The sequence below is a fragment of the Plecotus auritus genome (assembly GCF_963455305.1).
Source record: "Plecotus auritus genome assembly, chromosome: 14".
In the NCBI taxonomy this organism is placed as follows: Eukaryota; Metazoa; Chordata; class Mammalia; order Chiroptera; family Vespertilionidae; genus Plecotus; species Plecotus auritus.
In genome coordinates this window covers 3,228,948-3,256,924 of record NC_137780.1, presented here as the reverse complement: position 1 = coordinate 3,256,924, position 27,977 = coordinate 3,228,948, and the positions used below count along the sequence as shown (strand labels likewise).

Here is a 27,977-nt window from a genome sequence, read left to right as displayed (position 1 = left end):
TGCCACATAGGAAGGCTCTTACAAGATACTATTTAAAAGTCATTAAGGCCAAAACCGGTTTGGCTCAGTGGATAGAGCGTCGGCCTGCGGACTGAAGGGTCCCGGGTTCGATTCCGGTCAAGGGCATGTAACTTGGTTGTGGGCACATCCCCAGTAGGGGGTGTGCAAGAGGCAGCTGATCGATGTTTCTCTCTCATCGATGTTTCTGACTCTTTATCCTTCTTCCTTCCTCTCTGTAAAAAATCAATAAAATATATTTAAAATAAATAAATAAATAAATAAATGTCATTAAGGCCCGCCCTAACTGGTTTGGCTCAGTGGATAGAGCATCGGCCTGAGGACTCAAGGGTCCCAGGTTCGATTCCGGTCAAGGGCATGTACCTTGGTTGCGGGCACATACCCGGTGGGGAGTGTGCAGGAGGCAGCTGATCGATGTTTCTGGCTCTCTATCCCTCTCCCTTCCTCTCTGTAAAAAATCAATAAAATATATTTAAAAAATAAAAGTCATTAAGGCCCTCACCGGTTTGGCTCAGTGGCTAGAGCGTCGGCCTTAGACACAGGGTCCACCACAGTGAATGGATCCGCGGTTTAAATAAGAGCATTAAAGGGGATCACGTGGGCATGATGGAAAATAACAACGTGCTCAGACCTCATGCCAACATGGAGTGGCGGCAACTATGAATTAAGGAGATTCACTTTTATGTGTCTCAGAGAGAGAAATGTCATTACCACGTGATCATTTGCTATAAATTACATGTTCGATAGTTCGTGAACATGCACACAGTCCCTCCATGCTAACAATCGCCACCCCACCCAAATCAAGTTTCATAAAATGGAATATCACATATGTAAAAAAACGGTAAACACAGACTAAATAAATTCTAGGTGAATATATGTTGACTACCATGACATTTGCATGAACGCTACCACCCTAGTTAAGTGTGATTATAAAGCTTTCAGGTTTGCTTGTCAGATTAGACACACATTTCTTAAAACCACAAAAATAATTCAATGAATGGGAAAATGATTTATTTACCTGGGTCGTCTATCGTTAGGTTCTTTATTAACCACTGAACAATGTCTGACCCTAGAAAAAGAAAAAAGAAAAACACAAATATATGTAAACATTTGTCTCTAGATATTAAGAATTCTTAACTTCTGGCACTCATACTAGTATACAGGAGAGCTGACGAAGGATCTGCAGGAAATGTCAGGTGTGAGGTACATTTTGATCTACGAACAAGACAGAAATTCAGTTGCTGGAGGGGCATGTGTCAGAGTTCAGAGGTGGAGAACCGTCGATAAAAACCATCCACTGCACACTTTCTGTTCACTGGGCGCTGGGAACCACAGGGTCATGGGACTAGTACGTGTCCACACTGCAGCCAGCAGGTCTTGAATTCTAGGCTAAAGAATTTGGATTATTTTTCTAAAAATCCGTCAGAGAAAGAGACACGTTGTATTTGAGCAGAAGATGACCTTATCAAAGCGAGTTCATGGCCGTGCGTGTGGAGTGCCTCAGGCCAGGTAGAAAGAAAGCAGCGTGTCAACACTGCTACGGGCTGTGATCCAGGACGGAGAGGATAAGGCTCTGGACCAGCTCAGTGTACAAGTGAATTAACACGGAATCGGAGACTTGCTTCAGGACTCTGGTGAGTGGGAGAACGAAATGAGGGCTCCAGGTTTCCCAGGCCAGTGGCATCGGGAATCAAATGAATGGTGAAAATATGGGCAGAGCCCAGCCGGCGTGGCTCAGTGGTTGAGCATCGACCTATGACCCAGGAGGTCATGGTTCGATTCCTGGTCAAGGGCACATGCCCGGCTTGCAGGCTCCATCCCCAGTGTAGGACGTGCAGGAGGCAGCCGATCAGTGATTCTCTCTCATCCTTGAGGTTTCTATCTCTCTCTCTCCTTCTCCCTTCCTCTCTGAAATCAATAAAAATATATTTTTAGAAAAAGAAAACATGAGCAGAAATGGGAGTTAAAGAGGAGTGATGTACCTGGGATTTTCATTACTATTAAAAGTTGGTTTTCTCATCTACATTAATAAAAGAGAAATATGCAAATTGACCGTACCTTCGTGGCGCCCACCAGCCAATCAGGAGTGAGTATGCAAATTAATCCAACAAAGACAACGGTTTAATTTGCATATGTAGGCACTGGGGGCGGGACGCTTGCATTGTCACCATGGCGATGACGCAGGCGTTCCACACTGCCCCAGCCACTCTGGGCCTCTGGGCAGCGTGGGAAGGCAGAAAGGCTGCTCTGGGCCAGAGCAAAGGCGGTGCCAGCAGCCAGGGGAAGGAAGGCCCATTCTTGCACGAATCTTCGTTTATTGGGCCTCTACTTTCTACATAAAATGCCAAAAATATGAGTGGAAATAGTTGTGCATCCATGACAGGCTGCATCGGGGCTGCGTGAATGAAATTTCGTGTGAACTGAAATCCCATTTCTGCCTCTCGTGGAGACTGGCTGATGTACAGCCTGCCCACCTGAAATCTGACAAGTGAGCTACATACCTTAACCAGGTCCGAGTAATTCTAGCCGCAAAGGAGCTCAAAACTAATTTCTAAATTAACTTGATGATCCAACTTGGCAATAATGTCCTAAAAGTTCCAAGTACACTCAGACTCACCATCGAATTCGACAGGCATGTATTTTAAAAATAACTCCAAGTGTTGGGAGTTCTTCTTTTTTTCATTGTTCCTTTCACAGCTGCCCTTGATTTAAATGCATTTTGATATTTTTAGTGATTTCAGAGAGGGAGAAAGGAGAGGGAGAGACAGAGAGAAACATCCATGATGAGAGAGAATCATGGATCGGCTGCCCCCTGCACACCCCACACTGGGGATCAAGCCCACAATCCCGGCATGTGCCCTTGACCGGAATCAAACCCAGGACCCTTCAGTCCACAGGCCGATGCTCTATCCACTGAGCCAAACCGGTGAGGGCTGAGTGGAATATATTTTTTTATATATTTTTATTGATTTCAGGGAGGAAGGGAGAGGGGGAGAGAGAGAAACATCAATGATGAGAGAGAATCACTGATCAGCTGCCTCCTGCACGCCCCTTACTGGGGATGGAGCCCACAACCCAGGCATGTGCCCTTCACCGGAATCGAACTGGGCCAGGGCTAAATGCATTTTGAGAAGATGGGATTTACTGAGATCCTCAAGGAAGCTCTGAGGAAAGGAAGGAAAACCACTCTGGGAAACAAGGGGATTGCCAAGCGCTGTGTGCAGCCTCAGAGCCTAAGTTCTTCCCTTGACGAAAGAGAAGGGGAACCAAGTTTTCAAATACGTATGAAGTGACCCTGATGAAGGTGGACTTCTCGGTACCCCAACCTTATGCACGACCCAGGCACCCCGCTCCATTTCCTCGTTTGCACATCTATTTGGGGAGCCCATGTGAGCAGCCCCCGGAAGATGTCCATGCTTTTGAAGCAAGCCAACCGTTTTTTGTCACAGTGTGAAAAGAGATTTAAAAATGCTTTTAGAGAAAGTTTTTGAAAGTTTTTTTTTTGTTTTTTTTTTTTTTTTTTTTTTTGCTGAGCATAAAAAAAAGTACAAAGAAGCCTAATTGGGAATTACATAATTCAAGAAATGGGAAACTTTCCTTCCTAGCCTAGTTTTAGGTATTCATGTCCTGGTCATAGCCAGAACTCAATAAAAGTTAAGGGGCAAGCCCGGCTGGTGTGGCTCAGTGGTAGAGCGTTGAACTATGAACCGGGAGGTCATGGTTCAATTTCCGGTGAGGGCACACGCCTAGGATGCAGGCTTGATCCCCAGCAGGGGGCATGCAGGAGGCAGCCGATCCATGATTCTCTCTCATCATTGATGCTTCTATCTTTCCCCTCTCCCTTCCTCTCTGAAATCTACATGTATCTATCCATCTATCTGTAGATACATATCTACATCTATATATCTACATATCTAGTATATATAAATAAATCTATAGAAATGAAGTTAAGGGCGAAAAGGAAATATAAGAAGAGGTCCTAGCCGAAACCGGTTTGGCTCAGTGGACAAGAGCGTCGGCCTGCGGACTGAAGGGTCCCGGGTTCGATTCCGGTCAAGGGCATGTACCTTGGTTGCGGGCACATCCCCAGTGGGAGGTGTGCAGGAGGCAGCTGATCGATGTTTCTCTCTCATCGATGTTTCTAGCTCTCTATCCCTCTCCCTTCCTCTCTGTAAAATATCAATAAAATATTTTTTTTTTTTTAAAAAAGAGGTCCTAGAACTCCCCAGGCCTCCTAGTCCACGTGAGGGTACAACAAGAAGTCAGCAGCCTGGAAGGGGGTCCCTCCCAGCACCCAAGGGACACCTGGATTCCAGCCTTCCAACCTCCAGAACTGTGACAAATCCATCCTCGCTGTTTATGAACCACCCCGCTCCTGGTGACTAAGCCGAAGGACCTCTCGGTGGCTTCCCAGTTTGGCAATTCTGAATAAAGCTGCGATCAACAGTCACGTGCAGGTTCCCGTGCACACTGCTTTTAACTCCTCTGGGCAAATGCCAAGAAGCAGGATGATGTGATGACGGGGCCAGAGTCAGCCGAGTTTTGTGAAAAGCCACCAAACAGTTTTCCACAGCGGCTGGGCCATTTGGCATCCCTGCCAGCGTCACATCCCCGCTGGCGTTTGGTGTTGTCGGCGTCTGGACGTGGGCCATGCTGACAGGTGCGCGGTGGCACCTTGTTGTTTTAATTAGCATTTCTCTGGTGACATACAACGGGGAGCATCTTTTCTGAGGCTTCTTTGCCGCCTGTACGTCTCCCTGGGCGCTGTGTGTGGTAAGGTCCTTGGCTCATTTGTCACCAGGTTGTTTGTTTTCTTCTTGTTGAGTTTCAAGAATTCTTGGTATATTTTGGGTAACAGTCCTTTATCCGACGTGTCTTTTGCAAATGTGTTCTCCCCGTCTGTGGCTTATCTTCTCCTTCTCTTGACATGGCCTTCCATAGCACAGAAAGTTTTAATCTTTTTTTTTTAATATGCTTCTTTTACATATATTTTTTTATTGATTTCAGAGAGAAAGAGAGAGGAGAGAGAAAGAAACATCAATGATGAGAGAGAATCATGGATCGGCTGCCTCCTGCACGCCCCCTACTAGGGATCAAGCCTGCAACCCGGACATGTGGCCTTGACCGGAATTGAACTGGGAACCCTTCAGTCTGCAGGCCAGCGCTCTATCCATTGAGCCACACCAGCGAGGGCAGAAAGTTTCCATTTTAATGATGTCCAGCTCCTCAAGGATTTCCTTCACGGATGGTGGCTTTGGTGTCGGATCTGAAAAGTCGTTGCCACCCCGGTGGTCACCCAGGTTTTCTCCTCTGACCACACCGGTGGTCACCCAGGTTTTCTCCTCTGTTGTCTTCTAGGAGTGTTGCATTTTACATTTAGGGCTGTGATCCATGTTGAGTAATTTTTGGGGAGGGGTGTGAGGTCTGTGTCTGGATTCATTCTTGTGCACGTCCAGCTGTTTCAGCACCATTTGTTGAAGGGACTATCGTTCCTCCATTGTATCGATGGCCTTGGCTCCCTAGTCAAAGATCAGTTGACTATATGTATGTGGGTCTATTGTGTTCCATTGATCCATTTGTCTATTCCTTTACCAACACTGCACTGCCTTGGTTACTGTTGTTTTTTAAATATATTTTATTGATTTTTTACAGATAGGAAGGGAGAGGGATAGAGAGTTAGAAACATCGATGAGAAACATCGATCAGCTGCCTCCTGCACACCCCCTACTGGGGATGTGCCCCCAACCAAGGTACATGCCCTTGACCGGAATCGAACCTGGGACCCTTGAGTCCGCAGGCCGACGCTCTATTCACTGAGCCACACCGGTCAGGGCTTGGTTACTGTTTTAGAGGAAGTCTTGAAGTCAGGTAGCTGTTAGTTCTCCAACGTTGCTCTCCTTCAATCATGTTGGCTATTGTGGGCCTTCTGCTTCTCCATGTGAATTTTAGAATCCATATCCATGAAATGACTTGCTTGAATTTTCATTGGGATTCCATGAATCTGAAGAACCGACATCTAGACAAGATTGAATCTTCCTACCCATGAACGTGAAATATCTCTCCATTTACATAGATCTTTTTTAAAAAATATATTTTATTGATTTTTTATAGAGGAAGGGAGCGAGATAGAGAGTTAGAAACATCGATGAGAGAGAAACATCGATCAGCTGCCTCCTGCACACCTCCCACTGGGGATGTGCCCGCAACCAAGGCACATGCCCTTGACCGGAATCGAACCTGGGACCCTTCAGTCCGCAGGCCAACGCTCTATCCACTGAGCCAATCCGATTAGGGCTTTACTTAGCTCTTTTATGATGTCTTCCATCATGGTTTTGTAGTTTTCCTCAGATAAAGATCTTCTATATATATTTTTTAGATCCATAGCTAAGTATTTTTAATGAAACTTTTAATTTCAAAATAGTTATGGATTCACAGGCCCTGGTAAAAAGCAATACAGAGAGAGATCTCGTGGATCCTTTACAGAGTCCTCTGAAAGGTCACGTTTTTCAAAACTATGGCACAATATTCCAACCTGGTTACTGGCATTGATATGACGAATACACACAACATTGCCATGACTACAAGTCCCCTCAGGGCGCCCTTCTGTAGGCACACTCCCTTGCTCCGAACCCCTGGCAGCCACTAATCTATCCTTCCTTTCTGTAATTTTGTCATTCTAAGAGTGTTACACCAACGGAGTCATTCGGACAGCAGGCAACCATCGGACGCCGACGTTTTCTTCTCACGCACTGGGCACAAGCTGCTGGGGAGTCATCCAGGTTGCTGCCCATGTCACCGATGATTATTCTAGAGTAAGCACGTGCCAGGGTTTATTCACGCAGGCAGCTGCTGAAAACCAAGTCTGTCCGTTCGGGCTCTTACGGATAAAGATGCCGAGGCCATCAACATCTCTGTGCAGATTTGGGGGTCAGATCTTGACGACTCGGGGATACATGCCAGCAGGTGCAATCGCTGTTACAGAATTGCTTTTGGACAAAAAGAAATGACCAAACTACTTTCTCAAGTGGCGATGCCGTCTGACATTCCCACCAGCTGATGCATGAGAGACGCAGGTGGCTGGCGGTGAATGATACTGCACAGGTTTCCACTTGCTAATCTGATGTAGGTCTAGGCTCTTGGGTGAATACCTTCTGACCGTTTTCGAATTGGGACTTTATTTTTTTAATTGAATTTATTGGGGGGACAGTAAAATTATATAGGCTTTGGCCCTAGCCGGTGTGGCTCAGTAGATAGATGTTGGCCTGTGGACCGAAGGGTCCAGGTTTGATTCCGATCAAGGACACGTACCTGCCCAGGCCCTGGTCTGGGCGCGTGCAGGAGGCAACTCATCGATGTATTTCTCTCACATGGATGTTTCTCTCTGTCTTTCCCTCTCTCTCCCTCCACTCTCTCTAACATCAACGGAAAAATGTTGAGGATTAAAAAAAAAATTACATAGGTCTCAGGTATACAATCCTGTAATACATCAACTGTCCACTGTATTGTGTTCACCACCTTAAGTCAAGTCTCCCTCCATCACAATGCTGTGTGGTGATGGTTAATGTTAGAAGGCTGCAGCAGGGATCTGAAAGGAACATTTCACAGCTCAGATGGACTGCTGCCTCCTCCCTGCTCATGAGAAAATGCAGCTCCAGAGACAAGCCTCTTCCCACGGGGCAGAGCCAAAGGAAACGACCTTGTCAACGGGTCTCGGGAGCTGTCCCCTTAAAGTGGAAGAATCGAGGTGTCACTTAAAATACGACAGTTCCTCAGTGTCGCTACATAATTAACCTGTCTCTACCGTATCCTATTAGTAAAAGGCATGATGGCAGGAGGGGACAAAGCAAGGTAATGTCACTTGTGACAGCTGGCATATTCGTGGGACTTTTTGGCCTGGTAATGGAAGTCCTACTCTCAGTAAAATTCCGAGGAGGAGACAGGAGAACATCCTTTGCAGGCCGCCTCACTGGTGTCGGGACACGCCCCTTGGAAATGGCAGGGATGGTCTGCTCTGGATAAAAGACGGTAAAACGCTGTTTCTACAAAAGTCTTCCCTGTCAGATGCCAGATTCCCCTCACCAAGCCTGCGTTTTCTTCTTCTCTTCTTGGTGAAATAATTGCTCTTCTCTTTCACAGTCTGACATTCCCAACAGTTATTGAGCTGTAGGTCTTAAAATGCAAAGTCTAGACCACACGATAGCACCAAAGATAGAAAACCAAAATTACCTCCTTCAGCGCACGCGCCCTAGGTCTACGTCCACCCTCCAATCTATGAAACTTGAGACTGTCCAACAATCAGATAGCGTTGTCGAGATAGAATCTGAGTGCATTTATGATATTGGCCTTGTATGCAATGCTATCTAAATATCAAATTTTAAACATCAAGGGGTCACAGCACTCTATCGATTTTAAACTCCCCGGGCTCTCTATTAAATACACTCTCTGTTATTTTTCTATAGGTTTCTACCGAATTAAACTTCAGTAGGCTCTCTCCAGTCCTTGTGGCTGTGTCCCAAATGAGGTCACGGGAATAGGCAAGCAAAAATTCCTCGTCCAACCATGTGACTATGCAGTCACTTCCGAAATAGGAAAACTAGTCGATTGGTTTATTCATTAAATCCTTTGAATATTTCTTATGTTCCAGGAAGCACTGTGATACTAAGAGGCCACAATCAAATGAAGGCAGAAAGACATCTTATGTATATAAAAGCCTAATATGCAAAGTGTCCCCTCGGGAGTTCAACCGACCGGGAGTTCGATCGCTCGCTATGATGTGTGCTGACATCATAGGGGGCGGCGCGGAACGAAGGAAGGCCCCAGCTGGCAACCGGCAGCCGCTAGGGACCCTACCCGTGCATGAATTTCGTGCACTGGACCTCTAGTTCCCATAAATCACTAGAGTAGGAAAGTCGTTATGGATATGGATATGAGTGGGAGAAACAACTCTTGGGAAGAAAGAGATCGTTCCTGCCCCTGGCGACTGGGAAGGGCACTTCAACTGGCCTTGAAGGGTGAGTCGGTTTTCACTGGACTGAAAGGTGAGACACCCACAGGGGGGAAAGCAGGCTCCGTAGCTCACACACAAGGCAAGCGTGGCAATGACAATGACATGTAATCTAGTCCAATACGTGTGTTGCACTGAGCCAACCTATCTGTTTGGACAAAGGATTCATCTTTTTTTTTTTTTTTTAAAGTATGTTTTCATTGATTTTAGAGAGAGAGGAAAGGAGAGGGGGAGAGAGAAGGAGAGAGAGAGAAACATCGATGTGAGAGAAAAGCATCGATCGGTTGCCTCTTGCACACGCCCCGACCAGGAGCCAAACCCACAACCTAAGCATGTGCTGTTACTGGGAATCAACCCGGCGAGCTTTTGGTGGGTGCTCCACCCCCTGAGCCACACCAGCCAGGGCTAAAGGACGAACTTTTTAAAATATATTTTTATTGATGTCAGAGAGGAAGGGAGAGAGAGAGAAAGATAGACACATCAATGATGAGAGAATTATGGATCGGATGCCTCCTGCATGCCCCCTACTGGGGATCGAGCCCACAATCCGGGCATGAGCCCTTGACCAGAATCGAACCAGGGACCCTTCAGTTGCAGGCTGATGCTCTATCCACTGAGCCAAACTGGGTAGGGCCAAAGGATTAATCTTAAAATTCTGCGTAAAGCTCTAGATTGCCCTTGAAAACAGAGTGAAATGTTTTTATTTCCTTATCCAATACTAGTGGCCCGGTGCACGATATTCGTGCACAGGGGGTGGGGGTGGGGGGAGGTGTTCCCTCAGCCCAGCCTGCACCCTCTCCAGTCGGGGACCCCTTGGGGGATGTCCGACCACCAGTTTAAGGCCTGATCCCACTGAGGCTGCAGATCCGACCCTGCCTCTCTCTCTGCAGGCCTCTCTCCTGGCCTAATCCACAGCCCCCTCGACAGTCGGTGCCGGGTCGCCACGGCAACCCAGCACTGACTTCCGGTGTTAGGTCAAGCCTTCGGTCATTATGGACCCTGGCTCTTTATACAGAGAGATAATAGATTCCATGATATAATCATAGGGCTAGACCAGGGGTGGGCAAACTTTTTGACTTGAGGGCCACCATGGGTTCTTAAACTGGACCGGAGGGCCGGAACAAAAGCACGGATGGAGTGTTTGTGTGAACTAATATAAATTCAAAGTAAAGGAGCGGAGGGGAGAGCAAGAGAACCCTCCGCTCTTTCGGCTCCGCGGGCTGGATAGAACAGCTGAACGGGCCGTAGTTTGCCCATGGCTGGCTAGACCCTCAAGGAGACCCCATCAACCCTATCAAGTAACCCTTTCCCCCCCGCAGAGTGGATCATAATATTTTATCATAAGAGGCAACTCTGGATCATTCCTTTGAATACAGAGGAAGCAGGTCATGGTTCTTACGCTGTAAATGGGGAATTAAGGCAGAAGGGCAGCCCTAGCCTGAACTGAAACAGAGAAGGGCAGTCATTCACCTCAAGCCGCACAGCTAGGAGGCTGAGATGCGAGCCCACAATCGAACCCCACATCCATGCTCTTTCTGAATCGCCCGGCGTGCCCAGGCTCCTGGGGCTGTGGCAGGGAGCTGTGCACAGTCTGTGTCCCTCAAAGTCCCTCCGCCCAACGCAGTGGGAGGGGAGCCTGTCCATTTCCGTTATCTGTGCCTGGACAGCCAGGGAGGGAGAGAGAGAGCGAGAGCGTGTATGAAAATGGGCAATTGTAACAGCTGTCCCTTGACCAGAGGCTCCCTGTTCATAACAAGAACATCCTGATCACAGGGACCATTTCTACCAGGGAACTCGGCTACCTGATGGAGCGGCCGCAGAGGAATGCATATCCCAATGCCCAAACGTCTACCAGGTAATCAACCGAATCAATACTGTAAATATAATTAATCGCTAGGGCACCACCTTTCCGGGGGTGACGGCAGGCGCAATGGAATGACAAATCCTGCAGAGGAAATGCAACCCGATCCCCCCCCCCGCCCCCCGCCCCCCGGCTGTCTGTTCAGCACATCTTAAAGCAGGATGCCCTGATGTCAGCATACGTCCTCACCGGGCAGCGCTGGATGGCTGCTGGCACGCTGTGCCCTTCATACACTATGCATGGTTAACTTCTCGGCGGCACTCAGCGATCGGTAAATAATTAAATGAGCAGTTACTTGTTCAGTGTCTGCTTCTCCCTCTGGAATAGGAAGCTCTGGATGGGCAGCCACCACGTCTCCAACCGCGAACCCGACAAGCCAGGAGGCACCTCCGTTACAGGGAGGGAGGGAGGCCCTCGCGATTTGGCAAACGTGACATGATGTGCGGTGTTAAGTGACGCGGACAAAAACATCCAGAGAATCCTGTGAGTGAGAGGGACTTCTGGGTGAGGAGGGATACGACGACAATCTTCCCTTTGACCAAGAGATTCTCGTCTTAAATTAACAGTGTCTCGCGTGTCTGCGAGGAGGAAGTTCTTATTTTTATTTATTTATTTTTTTCAGTGATTCTTTTTTAAAATCTTGGTTGTTGAAAGTATTACGTATCTCCCCTTTTTCCTCCCACTGACCTCTTCTAGCCTGCCCTCAACCCCCCCGCAACCTCCAGGCCTTCACCACCCTATGGTCTGTGTCCATGGGTTATGCGTATCAGGAGAAGGTTTTGAGAAGTAAATACAACTCGTACATCCAGAAAAGCTTTCTGTTGCAAAATGATGCCTGTGACACAGCTGGCGATGACGCGTCGTCAGAGCATAGACACGTACAGCCCAGTACACTGCGTGGTGCCTCTGGAGTCGCCTGGATCTTGGGTTCTGAGCCAGGAAGGAGGATGCGATGGAGGAGGTCCAGGATCACGTGGCTCCACAAAACGCAACCACAGAACGTGTTTCGGCCAGAAGATGCTGAAACGTCGAGGAAGATGAGGGCCAAGGGGGTGGAGGCCAGCAGGAACCTGAGGGGGTTGGTTAGCTGTGTTGAGGGTCCAGATGCTCTGAGACGGGTAACAAGGGATGGGGCCAGGGAAAAGACACAGCGATAGTCTTGTCTTGGAGGGGCTGACGGCCTGGGGAGTGAGCTAGGACACGTTCTTAACAAGATCCATCATAAAATGGCCACTACGGTCAGGCGCCATCCAGCTATGACCCAGGATGCGCTGCGACGGCCAAGGACAGCTTCAGAGGGTACAGGACTTTGGGTCCGTCTTGTAAAGAAACTGGGAATTAGACCCGTGGAGAGAGGGAGCAAAGAGGAATGAGATCCGCAGAGAGGGGGAAACGGAATGTCCCAGGCAAGGGGGTTGACCAACCTGGGCAGGTGGGAGAAATCTGTTGCTCTGTTGGAGGATGAGGTGGAAGAGGGAGCCCTGGCTGGTGTGGCTCAGTGGATAGAGCGTCGGCCTGCGGACTGAAGTGTCCCGGGTTTGATTCCGGTCCAGGGCACATGCCGGGGTTGTGGGCTCGATCCCCAGTAGGGGGCGTGCAGGAGGCAGCCGATCCATGATTCTCTCTCATCATGGATGTTTCCATCTCTCTCTCCCTCTCTGAAATCAATAAAAGTATATTTTTTAAAAAGAGAGAGAGAGAGAGAGAGAGAGGGGTAGAGGGAGGTCAAAGGGCTAAGACTTGTGGAGGTGGCTCAGTCGGGCTGAAGGTGAGGTTTCCGCCCGAGGGGACATAAAAGCGGAATCTAGAGCAGGATGTGCGACGAAGCGGCTCCCATCCACGTTTGCCCGCCGCCACCAAGTCCCCAGGCAGCAACGCAGAAGGATCTAGCAAAACAGATGGCGCCCAGTCCTTTCCGCTGCGGGCCCAGGGGCCGACGCCCATTTTCAGCGCCAAGCTTCCAAGGCCCACCTCATTATTTTCATCCCTTTCACATAGAACCCCCTACGCTGGCTTATTCCTTTAAAAAAAAAGGGGGGGGGGGCACAGCGGGGTTTGGATGGTGCTTTAAGGCCATTTCGGTGGCATATCAAACACATGGGCAATGCGTTCGCCCGACCTGCCAGAGGCTGCGGCGGCCCCTGGAGCAGGTTGGCCGGGAGCCGCGGTGTGTGCCCACCGAGAGATGTAATACTTGAGCCTCCGAGATGAATGCAGCCGCATCTGCACCAGAACCAAGCCCGCGATTATTCAATTACCTCGCCTCCCAGGGTCTTACTCACCACCAGGTTTCCCAGCGTGCGGATCTATTTACCGCTAAATTGAATAATTCCAGCCGAAGGGGAGAATGTTCTCTGGCTGACAGATTGTCCCCACCCTCCCCGATGTGACAGCGTCGAGGCAGAGAGGCTTCCAGAAAACAGCTGCACAGGGGCATCAGGTGGATGTCAACAGCAGCTGCTGGAAAGCCTGCCTCGGCCTCACCTCCCTCCCTTTCCCGCCGGGGGTCTCCCCTTTGGAGAGGGGGTGGCTGTGGCCCGAGGAGAAAGCGAGAGGCACAGGGCCGGGGCCTTGTGCTGGGCTGGGGCGGGTTCGGCGGCGTCCCCCAAGGCTGCCTCCAAGGCCACGCGACACCACACGCAGCTGCCACGCGTGCCCGAGAGCATCCGGCTCAACCGGGACGCTGAGCGGAAAGATCACGCTTCTTAGGTTGAGCCTGGCTCCCTGAGGTCTGGCGGGGCTCCGTGGATGAGCGTCCACCTAGGAACCAGGAGGTCAGGGTTCGATTCCCAATCAGGGCCCAGGCCTGGGTGGCGGGCTCCGTCCCCAGTGTGGGCCGTGCAGGAGGCAGCCGATCCATGATTCTCTCTCATCATGGATGTTCCTCTCTCTGTCCCTCTCCCTTCCCCTCTGACATCAATAAATGTATATTAAAAAGAGAGAGAGGGGGAGAATGAGCTAGATGTTGTGTTTTACCGGCTCCTCTCTCAGGGCAACGGCGACACGGGGTCCACTGTGAGGCGTAGAGGGTTCCTTTCCTCTGTGACGTCAGCCCTGGTCTGTTGGTCAGCAGGTGCGTGAGATGCTATCGGTAGGTGTCTGTTGCTCCTCTCCCCATGAGCATTGGAAGACACCGATTGTAAGTTGGTCTAGTTTTCCAAAAGTTAGATAATTTACTTAAAATGCGTGCGCATGCACACATACACACTCACACACGCACACACACATGCACACACACTCACATGCACACACACTCACACACACACGCACACATACACACACACACACATGCACACACACTCACATACACTCACACACGCGCGCGCACACACACACACACTCACGCACACACTCACATACACTCACACACGCGCGCACACACACACTCTCACGCACACACACACGCACACTCACACACATACACACACACATACACACACACTCACATGCACACACACACTCACACACACACACACACACACTCACACACTCTCTCACACACACTCACACACATACACACACACACACACCTCAGCAGACTCTACACCTTCCATCCTGTTGTGAAAATGCAAACGTAGAATCTCCTTGATGGCCCTTTTCCTTGCTGCTCCATCATCAGGTCCCACTGGCTGGCAGTGGAAGCTCAAAACCTGACTCCTCCTCACCTCCTCCTCTCAGCACCTCATCTCAGCACCTCCCCCCTGGAACGCGCCCTGAGCCTCTTGCCGGGTCTCCTCGCTCCCCCTTTCTCCTAAAGCCGTGGTCCGCATAGCAGCCACTGTGTTCCTCCCTCCCTCCCTCCCTTCCTTCATTAGTCATCTTCTGTTTTCTTAAAACACATTTTTATTGATGTCAGAGAGGAAGGGAAAGGGAGAGAGGGATAGAAACATCCATGAGGAGAGAGAACCATGGATCGGCTGCCTCCTGCACGCCCCCTACTGGGGATCGAGCCCACCACAGGGCATGGGCCCTGACCGGGAATGGAACTGTGACCTCCTGGTTCATAGGTTGATGCTCAATCACGGAGCCACGCCCACCGGGCAGACACAGTTATCTTTCAAAACTGCTCCTCTTTAAAAAATTCCTCTCGCCGAAACCGGTTTGGCTCAGTGGATAGAGCGTCGGCCTGTGGATTGAAGGGTCCTGGGTTCGATTCCGGTCAAGGGCATGTACCTTGGCTGCGGGCACATCCCCAGTGGGGGGTGTGCAGGAGGCAGCTGATCGATGTTTCTCTCTCATCGATGTTTCTAGCTCTCTATCCCTCTCTCTTCCTCTCTGTAAAATATCAATAAAATATATTTAAAAAAAAAAAATTCCTCTCCACACAGTACTAAAGGGGGAAGCTGACCTCCGAAGATTGTGATCAGGGGCTGATGGGCTCAGCTGGCTCAGCCCGAGTCATACGCCCACCCCTTTGACTAGGGAGCACAGTGAGCCCCCCCAGCACCCCCACACAAATCACACTGAATGAATTCTCCTTATAGAAAAGTGGGGGTTCTGATACCTAACTGAACAGGAAGGACAGCTCCACAGGCAAAAACAATGGCTCGTGTTACATGTTCCTGGTGCAATTCTCACCGATTCAAAATGGAGCAAGGAAAAGAAAAATGATATATTGACATTTTTTTATGAAGCTAAATATATCTACTTTTTTTAATATATATTTTTATTGATTTTTTTTTTTTTTACAGAGAGGAAGAGAGAGGGATAGAAAGCTAGAAACATCGATGAGAGAGAAACATCGATCAGCTGCCTCCTGCACACCCCCCACTGGGGATGTGCCCGCAGCCAAGGTACATGCCCTTGACCGGAATCGAACCCAGGACCCTTCAGTCCGCAGTCCGACGCTCTATCCACTGAGCCACACCGGTCAGGGCTATATCTACTTCTTTAAAGTTTTTATTTTGTATTGCCTCTCCTAAATTTTTTTCGGTAATAAAATGTCCTTCCTTTTAATAAATTACAGTAATATCAGATTACAGGTTTTTTTTAACATCTTTATTTGGCAAAATAAAGTCAGCGGCTCGACAACAGTCCCCTAATATATTATTTAATTTTACTTGTTCATAACATCAAAACCTCTGGGAATTCTTAATCTAGAGCACACATCTCCAAGGCGCATTCTAAGCTGCTGCAATTGAGGTTGCCTGCAAAAAAAATTAAAATTAAAAAAAAAAAGGATGGGGAGTTTATTGTCAGATATGCTCAGAAGTGCTGGGTCAAGAAATATTAAAAAAAGACAGAAAAAAGATATTCTTACTCTGGCCAGGAAGCTCAGTTAGTTTGAGTGTTGCAGGTTCGATCCCAGTCATGGCACATACAGGAATCAACCAATTATTGCATAAATGAGTGGAATAGCAAATCAATGCTTCTCTCTCTCAAAAAAAAAAAAAAATATATATATATATATATATATATTCTTACTACAGAACTTCTCAGAACCTTAAAAATACTAATGCATTTTTTGTGTGAACTCCAAAAAAGAAGACACATTATACATTACTAGAGGCCCGGTGCAAGAAATTTGTGCGGGGGGGGGTGGGTAGGGGGGGCGGTGTCCCTCAGCCTGGCCTGCACCCTCTCCAATCTGGGATCCCTCACACAATCTGGGACTGCTGGCTCCTAACCACTCACTTGCCAGCCTGCCTGTTAGCCCCTAACTGCCTCTGCCTGCCTGCCTGATCGCCCCTTAACCACCCTCCCCTGCCGACCTGATCGCCCCTAACTACCCTCCCCTGCCGACCTGATCGCCCCTAACCACCCTCCCCTGCCAACCTGATCACCCCTAACCACCCTCCCCTGCCAGCCTGATCGACCCTAACCGCCCTCCTCTGCTGGCCTGATCGCCCCTAACCACCCTCCCCTGCTGGCCTGATCACCCCTAACCGTCCTTCTCTGCTGGCCTGATCGCCCCTAACCCTTCTGCCTGCCGACCTGATCGCCCCTAACCACCCTCCCCTGCCGACCTGATCGCCCCTAACTGCCCGCCCCTGCTGGCCTGATCGCCCCTAACCACCCTCCCCTGCTGGCCTGATCACTCCTAACAACCCTCCCCTGCTGGCCTGATCACTCCTAACAACCCTCCCCTGCTGGCCTGATCACTCCTAACCGCCCTCCTCTGCTGGCCTGATCACTCCTAACCACCCTCCCCTGCTGGCCTGATTGCCCCTAACCACCCTCCTCTGCTGGCCTGATCGCCCCTAACCGCTTCTGCCTTGGCCTTTGTAAGGAAGGAGGAAATTAGCATATTACCCGGTCTAATTAGCATATTACCCTTTTATTAGTATAGATATCCCACAATTATTTGACCAAAGAATTCTCTCATGAAGAATCAGCCCTAGCCAGCTTGGCTCAGTAGATAGAGCATCAGCCTGCAGACTGAAGGGTCCCAGGTTCGATTCCTGGTCAGGGCATATGCCTGGGTTGTGGGCTCAATCCCCAGTAGGGGGTGTGCAGGAGGAAGCGGATCAATGATTCTCTCTCATCACTGATGTTTTTCTATCTCTCCTTCTCCCTTCCTCTCTGAAATCAATAAAGAAATATATTTTTTAAAAGTTAACAAAAAAAAAAAAAAGAAACATCTTAACAGATTTGCCCTGGGAACCGTTAATCTAGAGACTCATAAAGCTTGTCCCCTGAACCTGACGTTTGCTGATAAGGATAAATGCACCATCACACTTTTTACGGAACGAGAAAACGAAGGACCACAAATGAAATAGAGATGTCATGTCACCCTCGGTTACAATTTCAGCGTTTCCAACATATTCTTCTCTTCGCTTCGCCCGCACACTTGTGAAGAATAATCCCGATTCACACGCTTATATTTCCCCAAAGGTCTTTAACACGTCAACCCGCTGTATGAGTTTAAAAAGCATCTTTAGATCTTTATTGAAGTCATGTGACTGTTGCCAGAGGAACTATCCAGGATCACGGGCAGGGATGGGCAGAAAAATCTCTCTTCAGGTACCAAGCACTGAAGAAAACAAAAGGCTCGGAGACGTGTGATGGAACAGGCTGTGACAAAGCTATTGTCCCTGTGCCTGTAAATTACAGCTCCCAAGGTCCCTTGGACGACAGAGTCAGTAGACATTCGCATAACGCCCCCCTCAATACACAACGTCAACAACAACACACGATAAATAGTTTTAAAAACACCGAGTAACACTATACTTCCTGCTGTAAAATTATGCCAGTTACGTAACAGAACACAAGTCGTTCCGTAATTAGCACTTGTTTGTAAAATCATGCCTGGAGTGGCTAAAGGAGTTCTGGTTTTTTCATCCAGGTAGAACAGGGGTGGGCAAACGTTTTGACTCGAGGGCCACAATGGGTTCTTAAACTGGACCGGAGGGCTGGAACAAAAGCATGGATGGAGTGTTTGTGTGAACTAATATAAATTCAAAGTAAAGGAGCGGAGGGGAGAGCAAGAGAACCGGATAGAACAGCCGGATCCGGCCCGCGGGCTGTAGTTTGCCCACGGCTGAGGTAGAATCTATTGAGGCCATATGGAGAAGTGAGGAAGCCAGGACAGTAATGTTCAATAGACTGAATAAGGGGCAATATAATTACAACCAGCACCATGATGGATCAATTCATAACCATCTATGTTATTGATCGAAAATGACTCAGAGAGCATGGAGCAATGCTCATTTAGGAGGTTAGGGACACCCATCCTATTTCCTTCTTTTAATCTCCAGTTTTTCTTGAGCTTAATTATTAATAGACTAGAGGCCCAGTGCACGAATTCGTGCACCAGTGGGGTCCCTCGGCCTGGCCTGCAGGATCGGGCCGAAACTGGCTCTCTGCCATCCCCAAGGGGTCCCAGATTGCAAGAGGGCACAGGCCAGGCTGAGGGACCCCACTGGTGCACCATCGGGGCCAGGAAGGGATGCAGGAGGTTGGCCAGCCGGGAAGGGACCGAGGGAGGGCTCCAGAGCGTGTCTGGCCCATCTCGCTCAGTCCTGATCTGCCGGACCCCAGCAGTAAGCTAACCTGCCGGTTGGAGCATCTTCCCCCTGGTGGTCAGTGCACATCATAGCAACTGGTCAACCAATTGACTGTCTGCCCCCTGGTGGTTGGTGCACGTCATAGCGAGTGGTTGAGCGGCCTTACCATATCATTAGCATATTACACTTTGATTGGTTGAACGGCCAACCGGACGACCAGACACTTAGCATATTAGGCTTTTATTATATAGGACAATCGCTTTAGGATGAAACAGATACCAGTATGGGAAGGTCACTGCTCTGGAATCAGCGACTTTCTCCAGAAGTCGATGTCCTAAGGTCTCAGCCAGGAAGTGTGCAGCTGACTGTCAGGGCCTGGGAATTAGGCTGGGAAAGGGGGACAAGTCCCCAAGTTCAATAATATAGACTTGCACTCAGTTGCCTTTTCTACCCCAAATTCTCAAACCAGGAGCTTCCCAGGGTTTCCAGAGAATAAACTCTGACTCCACTAGGAGTTGCATGGAATTGGGAAGGGACCTGGGGACTCACCTACTCTAGATCCATTGTTTCAGTGAACCCATCCCTTTCCGGCCCTGTTCTTTACCCAAGTCTCCCACAGTACCGAGTCCTGTGTGACAAACTGGCTCATTTCTCGCTGGAGTCCCCTGTTGGAAGCTGAGTTACATACCTCTGTCCACTTTGCTAAGGGTGGACACTTACTTCTCTCCCATCTCTTTCCTTGTTAAAAAAAAAAAAATTATTCACATCTTCCACCAATTGTTTCTTTCTTTCCTGCCTGCTCTCCTGTACTTGCGGGCTAACACCTTTTAAATCTTCCTTTATTGACACTTGTGTGGGTTTGGGGAAAACAGGAGGTGAACTCAATATAAGTCAGTCTTCCATGTGAAGTGAGAAACTCCAGAACACGCCTCCTCTTTTTATGTCATCAATGCGTGTCACAGGGTCTGACTGTAGAAGGTGTTCAATGAGAAATCACTTAAGTGTTGGCTAGTCCTAGCCAGTTTGGCTCAATGGATAGAGCGCTGATCCACGGACTGAAGGGTCCCAGGTTCGATTCTGGTCAAAGGCATGTACCTCGGTTGCAGGCTCAATCCTCAGGGGCCACTGGGGCTTATGTGGGAGGCAACCAATCGATGTCTCTCTCTCACATTGATGTTTCTCTCCCCCTCCCTTCCACTCTCTCTAAAAATCAATGGGTAAATATCCTCGGGCGAGGATTTACGAGAGAGAGAGAGAGAGAGAGAGAGAGAGAGAGAGAGAGAGATGGCTATGTAGGACGAATGTACACTTTGACTATGAAGTCAGGTAAATCAGTTTGGTTCAGCAAATAGGTTTTCAACGTACTATATCCCATACCAGGACCACTGACACTGGAAAAGGGAGGTAAATGAAAAAAAACTCTCATCTCGTGGTCCATACTGTGGGCAAAGTCCCTTGGAAAGAAATGAATCTGAAAAACTACAGTAAGAACAAGAGTCTGTATTAATCAGGCTTGTTCTTAGGGCTTCGGGCACCTTGGAGGAAGAAAAAGCCACAGGAACCTAATTACAGTCCGATAATTAAGAAGTTCATGGACAACGCCCTGTGGAATTAACTCACTCTTAACATCCTTTATACATGCCCTCTTTCTTCTTTGAATTTCTGCAACCGTGGCCAGTTAAGCCTACATCATAGGCACCGGTGATAAACGTAGAAGATTAGCTGCCTTTGTATCTCCGATTGCTTTAATTGCAGAAACAAACTAAATGGATGCTTTATTTTGGCTTTGCAAGCCGAAGAAACAAAAACATGGAACTTGGGAAGGAAATGTTCATCCAAGCAGAAAAAAAAATAAAAATAAAAATAACCAAGTTTAGTGCCAGATGCTAAAGAATCCCTAAGAGCCCTAACTGGTTTGGCTCAGTAGATGGAGCGTCGGCCTGCGGACTGAAGGGTCCCAGGTTCGATTCCGGTCAAGGGCATGTAGCTTGGTTGCGGTCACATCCCCAGTGGGAGGTGTGCAGGAGGCAGCTGATCGATGTTTCTCTCCCATCGATGTTTCTAACTCTCTATTCCTCTCCTTTCCTCTCTGTAAAAAAAATCAATAATTATATATATATATAATATATAAAAGAATCCCTAAGAAATAGATAAGGATTGGGGATCATGAAAAGGAACGTATTATTCAGGGCTCGTTAGCAGAAGCCGAGGTGAGGCTAACAAGTAAAGTGGGGGGTCACTGGCTCAGCAGTTGAACAGTGTCAGGTACAGCTGGATCCAGATGCTCCAAAGTGGTTGTCAGAACCAAATTTCACTTCACTTCATGGTTCTGCTCCTGCACTGGTGTCACCTGCAGACACGTCTTCCCTTCAGGCTTATATCTACCAGCTTACCCACGTGCAGAAAGTGGAAGTCTCTCCCCAGGGCGTCTCACAGAAGTGCCAGCCAGGAGTCTCTGATTTGCTGAGCTTGAGTCCCATTCCTTCCCCACACCCTAGACCAGGGGTGGGCAAACTTTCTAACTCGAGGGCCACCATGGGTTCTTAAACTGGACCGGAGGGCCGGAACAAAAGCATGGATGGAGTGTTTGTGTGAACTAATATAAATTCAAAGTAAAGGAGCGGAGGGGAGAGCAAGAGAACCAGATAGAACAGCCGGATCCGGCCCGCGGGCCGTAGTTTGCCCACGGCTGCCCTAGACCCAAGGAATACGTTGCCCCACAAACCACACGGACCGAGAGGGGAGTGAGGTGGGTACCCTCCAAAAATTCACATAGATGGTGCCAAGAAAAGGGCACCATCTTTTTTAAAAAATATATTCTATTGCTTTTTTACAGAGAGGAAGGGAGAGGGAGAGAGAGTTAGAAACATCGATGAGAGAGACACATCCATCAGCTGCCTCTTGCACACCCCCTACTGGGGATGTGCCCGCAACCAAGGTACATGCCCTTGACCGGAATCGAACCCGGGACCCTTCAGTCCGCAGGCCGACGCTCTATCCACTGAGCCACACCAGTCAGGGCAGGGCACCATCTTTAAAAAGCTATCAGAGATGAGAGCGGCTAATTGGTGTCAGGCAAGACGGGCCTTGGAGTGTGGGCTGCATCACCATTTTCAGAAACTCTTAGAGTCCTAAAACCAGCCAGGATCTTTGGTGCTGAGGGGTGGCTGTGAGTGCAGCTCTTTCTGAATCCTATATAATAAAAGCCTAATATGCAAATTGACCAAATGGCGGAACGACTGGTCACTATGACACACACTGACCACCAGGGGGCAGACGCTCAATGCAGGAGCTGTTCCCAGCCCGCAGGCCCCAGGCCAGCCAAGGTGGGTGCCAGCAGGGGCCCCCTGATCACCCTACAGGTCGCCCCACACATCAGCCCTGATTGCCAGCCAGGCCTAGGGACCCTACCTGTGCATAAATTTTGTGCACAGGGCCTCTAGTTATTTAATGCTCTCCCACTGCATTTGCACCCAACAGCTGTTAGCATCACCTCTTGCTAACAGGCCACCTGATCAGAAAGGTTCAGAGAAATATCCCATCACCGCCAGAGACGGGGGTAGAATGCCTATTTTTAGCTTTGTGGTATTTGATCAGAAACGCTTTCAGCCAGGAATGACTTCAATAAGATTTGTGCATCCGGATGCTGCCAAACACAGGAGGGGAGAAAAGTCAAATATTAAAGGAAACCTCCTTGCTCTCATCCAAAGAAGGATAGTTCTTCAAGTTTTTCAAGAAAACATCAGTTCTATTTTTACTTCCCTTTCGGATTCTCGAAGGCTTAGGCTAAGAGGAACATAGGTCTGATATCAAAAAGCTTTAAAAACCAAAAATGTTATACCTATAACTCATTAATCCTTTATTTTAAAAAATATATGTATATATTTTTTATTGATTGCAGAGAGGAAGGGAGAGAGAGAGAAACATCAATGATGAGAGAGAATCACTGATCAGCTGCCTCCTGCATGCCCCCTACTGGGGATCAAGCCAGCAATCCAGGCCTGTGCCCTGACAGGAATCCAACCGTAACCTACTGGTTCATAGGTTGATGCTCAACCACTGACTCACACAAGCTGGGATGGGCAGAGCATCTTAAGTCAACTCTACTCCTTCCTCTGTAGAGTAGTATTTGCAGGAGGGAAATGGGATTGGCTCTGAAAAAAAAACAACCATTTGGTGCATGATTTCCATAAGAAAATGTCTCAAAGAAGAAATTGAAAAACAACTACCTAGATTATCTCTTTGTGACAAAGAGGAGTTAGGGCAAAATCTTATATTTACGCACAGCACTCAACTGTTGCCACGGAAACCGGCGGCGCAGTTATGCAAATGACCCGAGTTCGGAGAAATCTGAACCAAAGAATAAATGAAAGAGGGGGGGAATGGCTAATTGGGATACCAGTATGTTCTGTGGTGATCAGTAATACAACCGTCTTTGAAAATCATGTAATGTGATAATGACGGTGTTTGGGGAGAAGGAGTGGACATAGTGGGCCGGGGGGGGGGGGGGGGACTGTGGGCGTGCCAAGCTGTGGCCCAGGTCCTGGGAACATTGGTCGTCTCTGTGTCTGCTGCTCTGAGTCGGTGGAAGGGGCAGGAGGAAGGGAAGGGAAGTGGCGATGTGTCCAGCGCACTTGGTGTGGCAGACACCCCCCCATATTGCGTCCTACTCTACTATGCCTCGCAGATGTTGCTTCTTCCACAAAGTGAAGGTTCCAGACCCTCTTCCAGCCAAAACGTCCCAACTCGCTGTATGGTGGAGCTGCGCCTGCCACAGCCCCGGTTCTGCCTGCACAGTTCTTTCTCTATCGCCTTTTAGCCATCCTTCTGTCCCTGTTCATCCTGATTTTGTTCTGTTCCCTCCCGCTGCTCGGTTCCCCTTCTCTTCTCCTCCTCCTCGTCTGCGAGGGTCTCCTCAGTAAACACGGCCTTTCCCACTGGATACGCACCAGTGTCCTCAGGTGAATGAACCCTTCCAAGGCTTATAAAGTAACCAAATCCCGCCCTAGCTGGTGTGGCTCAGAGCATCGGCCTGCAGACCCAAGGGTCCCAGGTTCGATTCCGGTCAAGGGCATGGACCTCGGTTGCAGGCTCCTCCTTGGCCGGGACCCTGGTTGGGGCACATGCAGGAGGCAACCAATCGATGTGTCTCTCGCACATGGATGTTTCTCCCTGTCTTTCCCTCTCTCTTCCACTCTCTCTAAAAAAATCAATAGAATATATCCTCGGGTGAGGATTAACAAAAGATAATAATAATAAATAATAAAGTAACCAAGTCCCCAAAACAAAAATAGCAACTTGGTTCCTACCCGTATCACCTTGAGAACATTCTTACTAGACTGATTTCTCCGTAAAGAAAGGGGCATTTTCCATGCTAAATGCAGAATGAAACAAGGAAGGATTATTTTATAGATTCATATTATGATGTGTTATATCATACAATAGGCATCTATATGACATATAACATATTCATATATATAGTATTTCAGTGACCTGTGCTTCTTTGTGATTTTAAAAAATCAGATTATTAAATCGGATGATGGAATCTAAATTTACCTAGAATCAAATGTCACCTCTACTGCTTACTAACAGTATCACCTGGGCCTGGTTGTTTAGCTTCTCTGAACTTTACTTATCTTTGTAAGAGCACTAATATATAAAATAATATATCTAAAGAGCTAATATTTGTTGAATGCCAAGCACACTGTAAGCGTTCAATAAATGCCAGTAGTTGCTATAGCTGTTACGACCCAAACACATTCATGTTCATTTATACGCCAGAGACCGAGCTGTTATTTAACACTAGAGGCCCAGTGCACCATTTCGTGCACGGGTGGGGTCCCTTGGCCTGGCCGGCGATCGGGGCCGACCGGCCAGGGAAGGACCGCGGGAGGTTCCAGGGCATGTCCGGCCCATCTTGCCCAGTCCCAATCGGCTGGACTCCAGCAGCAAGCTAACCCACCGGTCAGAGCGTCTGTCCCCTGGTGGTCAGTGCACATCATAGCGACTGGTCGACCGGTCGACCGAACAGTCGACCGATCGGTCGAACACTTAGCATATTAGGCTTTTATATATATAGCTTTCCTATTTTCCTTTGCATCATGAGAAGTAAAACTGAAATCCAGGTTTCTTTTCAACCTGTATATACCCTCTTCACTATTTCAGATAGACTTTGAAAAATATTTACATTTAATTTTGGGGATGTCCAATGTTCTAAAACAATCAACTTTTTAAAATTAAATTTATTGGGCGATATTGCTTAATAAAATTGCTTTGAGTGTACATTTCAATGACACGTGCTCCGTATATTGCACTGTGTGCCCACCACCAAACGTCAAATCATCTTCCATCCCCCATATATTTGGCCCCCTTTACCCTTTACGATTCCCCCATCCCCTCTTCCCTCTGGGAACCACCCCACTACTGCCTGTGTCTATGAGTTTCCGTTGTACATCCCACATATAAGTGAGACGATAGGGCTCTTAGCTTGTTCTGTCGGACTTATTTCGCTTAGCAGGACAGTCTCAAGATCCGTCCATGTCTTCACAAAGGGCATCTTCTCTTACGACTGAGGAGCAGTTCGTAGTGTCTATGTACCACGGCTTCTTTATCCAATCCTCTATCAGAGGACACTTCGGTTGTCGCCATGGGCCACCGTCCACAGGGCGGCAGTGCACGCGGGGTGAGCGTATCTTGGCGAGGAGATGTTTAAACCACATCACGAAACTTCAACGGAGAGTGTGTTGGGACCCTGGAGAAATTGGAGGAGTGCGTTCCATTTCCCGGTACTCCACTTTGGTCATCGCCCACAGAGCAGAGCGGCCGTCTCCCTGGTGCTCCCCGTGGAGATAAAAGCTTCGTGCGGCACCGGATGCCAGCAGAGCGGATGAGGAGATGGGCGCGCTTTCCGCTGCCGAGGCACTGAGAAGGGAGATGTGTTGTGGGTGTAATCGAATGTCCGGGCCATCAGCTGTCCTAAGAGAAGTCACTAACGTTGGCTGAGTGTCTAGCAGGGGTCCTTAAACCTTTTAAACAGGGGGCCAGGTCACTGTCCCTCAGACCGTGGGAGGGCTGGACTATAGTTTAAAAAAAAAAAAACTATGAACAAATTCCTATGCGCACTGCGGGCCCGGACGCGTCGGCTGCTAAGCAGGACAGGCAGCGGCCCCCGGCGGGCCGGATCCATGTCCTCGGCGGGCCGCGTGTGGCCCGCGGGCCGGAGTTTGAGGACGCCTGGTAGGTCCCGGACACTGCGCGTACTCCAGGGGATCCACGTTGAAGTGCGCGATTTCTTTTCTTCTCCAGACGTGTACGGCCTTTGGTAAGAATCGTATCACATGTCCACTGAGGACAAACGGGCAGGTCAAATAAATCCCAGGAAGGAAAACACAGTGCTGGGGAAGCACAAAGACAGGAAGGACCCGGCCGGCGTGGCTCCGGGGTTGAGCATCGACACATGAACCAAGAGGTCACTGATTTGATTTCCTGTCAGGACACATGCCCGGGTTGTGGGCTTGATCCCCAGTAGGGGGTGTGCAGGAGGCAGCCAATCCATGATTCTCTTTCTTTTTTAAAAAATATATATTATTATTGATTTTTTACAGAGAGGAAGGGAGAGGGATAGAGAGTTAGAAACATCGATGGGAGAGAAACATCCATCAGCTGCCTCCTGCACACCTCCTACTGGGGATGTGCCCGCAACCAAGGTACATGCCCTTGACCGGAATCGAACCTGGGACCTTCCAGTCCACAGGCCGATGCTCTATCTGCTGAGCCAAACCGGTTAGGGCATCAATGATTCTCTTTCATCATTGATGTTTCTAGCTGTCTCTCCTTCTCCCTTCCTCTCTGAAATCAAAAAATAAATAAAGTAGCAAATTTAGATGCTGTGTCTATGAGTTTCCGTAAACCTGGATTTCAGTTTTACTTCTCATGATGCAAAGGAAAACAGGAAAGCTATACATATAAAAGCCTAATATGCTAATTAGAAAGCACTGCCCGAAGCAGACCACCACCCGTGAAAGAGAAAACACTGTCTGGGCCCGGTCTGCATGGCTGAAAAGAAAGCTAACGCTAAAAGTAAAAATCCCTGAAGCGTTGCCGTTTCTTCTAGCATGCTGGTGGCCGTAAAACGGGTACGAGCTGGCCTTGCCTCTTTCTTTTTTTTTTTTTTATTGATTTTTTACAGAGAGGAAGAGAGAGGGATAGAGAGCTAGAAACATCGATGAGAGAGAAACATCCATCAGCTGCCTCCTGCACACCCCCGACTGGGGATGTGCCCGCAACCAAGGTACATGCCCTTGACCGGAATCGAACCTGGGACCTTTCAGTCCGCAGGCCGACGCTCTATCCACTGAGCCACACCGGTTAGGTCTGGCCTTGCCTCTTGATCAGATCCAACTGATCCAGCCACGTCTGGAAGTAAATCATGTCTCGACAAACGCAGCGAGGGCCCACTCAACAGCTCAGCGTCTCCCTCCTCAGTAGCCTTTAGCCATGAGAAAGATCACTGCCCAGGACCGGCGCGCCTGAGAGTTCTGTGCTGTTTCTGATCATTCGTGTGGCTCTTTCACAAGGAAGAAGAGGATGACACCCGAGAGGGGTGAAGCCTCCGTCACGGCAGAGACAAACCACGTGCTCCAGGCCGCGTTGACTGTGTAGTGACTCTAGGCCAGCTGCCCCGTCCTTGGGTCACAGAGGTGAAACAGATGACCAAAAAAATAAAATAAAATAAAAAAGGCTTTCTTTCTTTCTTTTTGGCAAATGTTCATGTCTCTGGTCCATCTGGTTAAGGTTTCTTGTTTTGTCCCTGAATGTACTGGTTTCAGAACCGACCTTGAAGCCAAAACCGGTTTGGCTCAGTGGATAGAGCGTCGGCCTGCAGACTGAAGGGTCCCGGGTTCGATTCCGGTCAAGGGCATGTACCTTGGTTGCGGGCACATCCCCAGTAGGGGGTGTGCAGGAGGCAGCTGATCGATGTTTCTCTCTCATCGATGTTTCTAACTCTCTATCCCTCTCCCTTCCTCTCTGTAAAAAATCAATAAAATATATTTAAAAAAAAAAAAAAGAAAAAAAGAACTGACCTTGAAGAACTGCCAATATGGTCAAGGTGCTTTTTCTCCTATGTGCTGCTCATCCGTGTCCCCTC

At 48.7% G+C, this 27,977-nt stretch overlaps 1 protein-coding gene across 7 annotated transcripts in view; it reads right to left on the bottom strand.

The window, feature by feature from the left end:
• RGS7 (regulator of G protein signaling 7) overlaps positions 1-27,977 on the bottom strand; it is a 174,746-nt gene that overhangs the window by 56,959 nt on the left and 89,810 nt on the right. For 5 of the 7 annotated variants that reach the window (XM_080650877.1, XM_080650876.1, XM_080650882.1 and 2 more), the window contains one exon: positions 1,037-1,087. The exons of the other annotated variants lie outside the window; for them this stretch is intronic. In XM_080650877.1, coding sequence (XP_080507003.1) covers positions 1,037-1,087 — 51 coding nt within the window. The remainder of the gene's footprint in view (positions 1-1,036; positions 1,088-27,977) is intronic. 7 annotated transcript variants of the gene reach the window in all.